The sequence below is a fragment of the Athene cunicularia genome (assembly GCF_003259725.1).
Source record: "Athene cunicularia isolate RWA chromosome 13 unlocalized genomic scaffold, athCun1 chr13_part1, whole genome shotgun sequence".
NCBI lineage: Eukaryota > Metazoa > Chordata > Aves > Strigiformes > Strigidae > Athene > Athene cunicularia.
This window is the reverse complement of record NW_020799117.1, coordinates 6,714,660-6,719,708: the sequence shown is the minus strand read 5'-3', so window position 1 is coordinate 6,719,708 and position 5,049 is coordinate 6,714,660. Positions and strand designations below refer to the sequence as shown.

Genomic DNA, 5,049 nt, shown 5'->3' with positions numbered 1-5,049 from the left:
TTTTTTTTTTTTTTTTTTTCCTTTTTCCCGCCCCCCCGGTTTTGTTGCCAAGCGCAGGACTGGAGTCGCGGGGATGCTGGGACGGGAAGCTGCGCTTTCCCAGGCACCCAGAGCCTTGCCCGCTGCCCGCGGGGGTAGGGGGGAAGCCGGGGTTCACACCCCCACCACGTCAGGCCAGGCCACCTCACCCCCCCACTTTCTGTGGGTGAGACCAGACCATCTCCCCACCGCCTCCCCCCAACCCCCAGGGGTATATCTCTTCCTACACCCCCTTTAGGTGGCTGAGGTGTCTGCGGACATGCAAAGGGGCTGCACCCTCGCCGGGCCAGCACCCGGGAACCCCGGGAGCCCCCCCGGCGCTCGGCGCAGGGCAGGCGGCAGCTGGAGAACAGAGATAATTTGAGACCCTGAACCCGATGCTGTGTGTGCTGCGAGGGGGTGGGGGCACTCGGGTGTCGGGCAGCCCCCAACTGGGCTGTTTGCCACAGCACCCCACCACCCACACTTCCCCCTTCAGGTGCCCATTTTCCAGCCAGAGCCCCCCCATCGTGCTGGAATGGCCTCACAGTGGGTTTTCCCATATATTTTGATGAACAGATGTTTCTTCCCTGCGGAAAGCTGGAAGGGGCTGAGCCAACTGAGCACACAGGACACGGGAGTGGCAGGGGTCAGACCTTCCCCCCTGCCCCAGCACAGTTAGGACCCACTTGTAGGACCCTTCCCTGTAGGCAGCTCAGTTCCCCCTCACACGCTGCCTCTGCCTGGCCTCCCTGTATCACTCCTGACACTGGGAAGGTTTGCCTGGCTTAGCCAAACTCCAGCCTCAGCTCTATTTTTAGCCTTTCGTCCTTATTTAGCAGCAAGGCTGGCCAGGAGCGTGCGGGCAGGGCGCGGGAGCAGGCAGAGGCCCTGACGGATGCTGCTGCCCACCCTGCGCCGGCAGTGACAACTGTGTCGCTGATCCGCTGCGGAGGCTTAAGGGTGAGGAATAAATAGCCCTGTTCCTCCCACTCAGGAGCAGAGCAGAAAGTTATCCCTCAGGATTAGTTTTCACTTTGAGGCCCCGGAGCAGGCAGGGGACAGAGGTGGGAACAGGGATGTGTGGGGAGAGGCACGGGCATGGCCAGAGCCCATCTCCTCAAGCCCCTGGCACCATGTGCTTTCCTGCTTCTCAAATCCACTGTGGGGGAAAGTTTCACTCCCCCATTCCCATCTTTCCCCCCTCCATTTTGCTGTGGGGAAAAAAAGAGAATAAAGGACAGTAAGGACAAGTTAACCCATACATTTTTGCTTGGAAAAACACAGGCAGGGTCAGAAATGACTTGAAATCACTGCTGTATCTCAAGACAGCACCATGCATGACCTAGATCCCCACCAAATGAATTTGTTACCTTTTTTTGGGAGCCAACACATGCAAGATTCTCTGTTGTTCAAACAGTTTTCTGAGTTATCACACCCATGCAAAGCCCAAGTCACGAGTTCTCAGCAGGTAGGGCTGAACACCTTCGATTTGCATTGAAGCAGAGCAGCCAGCACAAACGTGTGACAGCGTTAATAACTTCCTTAGATCTCATTTACAAAATGCAGACAGATTGCAAATGTTGCCTGGGCTGAGGATACAACCAGAGACCACCCTCTCTCCACTGCCTGTGCTGTCCTCTCCACCAGGACCCACTGGGCATCGCCATGGGCCCGCTCACTGCCCAAAAAACCTTCCAGGAAATTTATTTTTTTTTTTTTCCCCAGAATGGGTTTCTGTAGATGAAACAAAAAGTAATTAATGACCCCATCTGTGCTCACAGGACCACCCTGCACACAGACCGTGCAGGGCCAGGTCCCAGGTGGAAATCCCACACTCTGGCGCCGACCTCGCCTTGTACCCACCCTGTCCTGCCCAGTCCTTACCAGCTGGAACTGGAGAGAGAGCTGAGACACTTCAACAGCTTGCATAAATACTTCTCTTATCCATAAGCTTTTGCAAACACTTTAAATGACCATCGGTACAAATTAACTCGACATTCAGCCAGCTGTTATCCCATTTACGGCAATTCAGCTGAGCATGAGATAAACCCTCCTGGGTTCGCTTTTCCAGGCAAAACCCTCGAGACTTCTCCAGCCGCTGTCGTTCCTGGGGAGAGATCACGATAACACCGAAAAAGACATCCAGGCAAACTTCAAAACAAGCCGGAGCTGCCCCAGGTGGGTCTGCCCCACACTGCCTTCACTTTGCTGTCTTTGCAGGGGCAGAAATCCCCTCGCTGCCACAGTCCCCGTTGCCCCCAGCCCTCTGTGAGCAGGCTCCATCAGCCCCAGCCCCGCGTGCTGCCCGGGTCCCCAGGGTCCTCTGGTTAGGGAGAGGGGGATGAGTTGCTGCAGTGATGAATCCCACCCCTACACCACCATGGAAAGCCCCTGCTTTGCTCAAAACCAGCAGAATAGTTTCTGGCTGTTTAAGTTTCTGCCCTGCAAAGGGAGCAAGTTGTCAGTGTACTGGGGCAGCGGAAGATGAAGCAGGGCTGAGATGGGAGATTTCTCCAGCAGGGACACGTCTCGTGCAGCCTGCACAGGAAAGGTTGCAGAAACTGAGAAATTGCTAAAATTGAGATAAAAGAAGAGAGCTTTGAGGCAGTACAGGCAGGGCCTCCAGCAGACAACCTCACAGATGCGCCTTTAGGCTGAAGGAAGGATGTAATGTGATCTGGTGTGGCCCCTTCTCCGGAAGTTAGTGATTTATAGCAGTGCAGGGTTGTCGCTGCCATGGCAGAGCCCACAGCGGCATCGCGGGATGCAGGGCTGGGGAGCGGGGTGCAGGAGCCAGTCTTGCTGCCCATCCCCAAGCCCCAGCTCTGCCTTGCTGGCTTGATGCCTCAGCCTGAGATGTGACCAAACCTTCTGGTATTTCTCCACCATTAGCAAAAGAAACCCTACTCAGAGCCCCACTTCATGGCACAGGGGAACCCCTTCAGAGCCCCATAGTTGAAACCAGAAATTACCACAAGCACACGTGCAAACTGCTGGATCTTGTGCACCAGCAAGATGTGATGGCAGCTGGACAGGCTCATTGTCAGCTGCCTGCACAGTTGCTTCTGCTCACAGCCACAGCCTCAGCAATGCAAATTCAGCCTGGAAATATGCATGTGCTTTTGTGCTTGCCCCTGTATGCCTTCAGTCTCTAAAGTCTGGACCAGGATTTTAAATTAACCCTGGAGAGGTGGAGACCAGCACCTTGTGCTGATGAGCTTTTTTATCCCACAGAGGATCTACTCAGCCCAAATAAGTACTCTCAGGCAGGGAAGGAGACTTGCCTCATGTATGAAGTCCTAGGAGAGATAAGAACAGACGCTGTCGGTGGTTTCTGAGCGGTGGGAGATGGAGCCAGGAAGCTGCTGTGACTCACAAAACGTCATGAAGCTTAAGGAGCACCTACCCACAAGGACAAAGGAAACTGGTCCCACCATTCGCTGGCAGACTTGGGGCAGCCATGGGCCTGCCCCTCACCTTCCCCACCCTCCTATCCAAATGATGTTTCACAATTTCCCTGGTCTCAGGGTTACCAAGGCAGAAAAAACACCTTCACGTTGCACGTGATGGGGTGACCACACACCTCTGCTCCCTTGCTGGCTGGGCAGGCAGTACCGGGGCGATGGCGAAACACCAGTGTCCTGACAACCCCCTGAGCCTCAGGCTGCTTGGACTTGTCCCAGGGGATATTTGGAAAATGTCAGAATAGAAACTTGTTGGCAAAACCTGGCAGTGTTTCCATACGGGCACGGCCTTGTGACCAGGTTGAGACACTCCTATTTCAGCAGTGCTGTGTTGATTTTTCAGGTCAGAATGTGTGTTGATTTAGAAATGTCCATTATTTCACAGCATTTTAAAAAATCATCAAAACCAAAACTTTTGGAGGAAACTGCCTTTCCTCACACTAATTTTTAGACAGGACACATTCAAATACATGTGTTTCCCTACATCTTCAGGATCTGTTTCCAAAGTGCAGGATTTACTCCTGGAAAAGGGCAGCCTGGCTCCAGGCCCAGCATTTGGGGTGTTTGGGATGCTCAAGAGGAGGGCATTGCCAGGATGCCGTCCCCCCAGACTGTATGGACTTCACTGAAAGCCCCCTCCAGCCAGCACAGCTACCCCCAGAGCAGAGCTCCTGCCAGAAGAAAACACCCCAAAGCCACCCCTTTCAGACAACTACCCCAGCACAGGCTGAAACTTCATGGGGTGATGGCTAAAGCCAGGATGGATCCTGCCTTCACTCCTCACATCCCTTCTCCCAGAGGGGCTGGGTGGCCTCACCAATGGAAGCCCCCCCAAGGCAGCCCTGCTCCAGCTGGACCCCAGCCCTGGTACCGGGGGTCCTGCTCCCCTTTCCCCCCACCCAGGATGGGACACCCTCAGCACAGGGGACACCAGGGACAGAGCATTCCAGGGGCTGGAGGGGTCCCACTACCCTGCCTTGGAGGAAGCGCCCAGGGCGGGGACACCCTAGGGTGGGGGGTGCCCCGGGCCGGAGCTCCCCCGCAGGGTCCTGAAAGCCAGGAGCAGGGGCACAAGCCCTGACCAAGGACACAAGCCTCCTGCCTTCAGCTGGAAAGCAGTCAGCTGGTTTAATTCCCACACGTGCCCTGAAGAGCTTCCGCACAGCCTGCCACTCCTTTCCCAAAAAAAGCCTTTGCTTCCTCCAGCCCCCCAGCTGCACCCAGCACCCCGAATGCCTCGCAGGAAGGAGAACCAGAGGCAGGGAAATTATCCATCAGGCTCCTGCCACACAGCCTGGTGACTCAGTCCTGCCCCAAGACTCTTCTGGGGTGTCATGCCCCGGGCATCACCCCCACCCCAGCAGTCCCAGTCCTTCCTGGAGCTGGTGGGGAGCTGGGATGGGGCCAAGGGGAAGCAGCAGAGAAATATCATTGCTGCAAACAGGCTCGTTTCCTGCCAGAGGGCTCCTCGAGCACCCAACGGGTCACGCGAGCACCCGCAGGATGTGGTCCCAACACAGACCTAAACGTTTGGCTGTGCAGGGAAAGCTCAGCACAGGCTGCT

At 55.7% G+C, this 5,049-nt stretch overlaps 1 protein-coding gene across 1 annotated transcript in view; it reads left to right on the top strand.

Annotated features, from left to right (window-relative positions):
* Nucleotides 1–556: 556 nt before the first annotated feature.
* Nucleotides 557–5,049, top strand: part of CCDC69 (coiled-coil domain containing 69) — a 13,455-nt gene continuing 8,962 nt past the window's right edge. Inside the window, exons 1-3 of the mRNA XM_026858505.1 lie at nucleotides 557–567; nucleotides 858–981; nucleotides 2,093–2,199. Coding sequence (XP_026714306.1) covers nucleotides 557–567; nucleotides 858–981; nucleotides 2,093–2,199 — 242 coding nt within the window. The remainder of the gene's footprint in view (nucleotides 568–857; nucleotides 982–2,092; nucleotides 2,200–5,049) is intronic.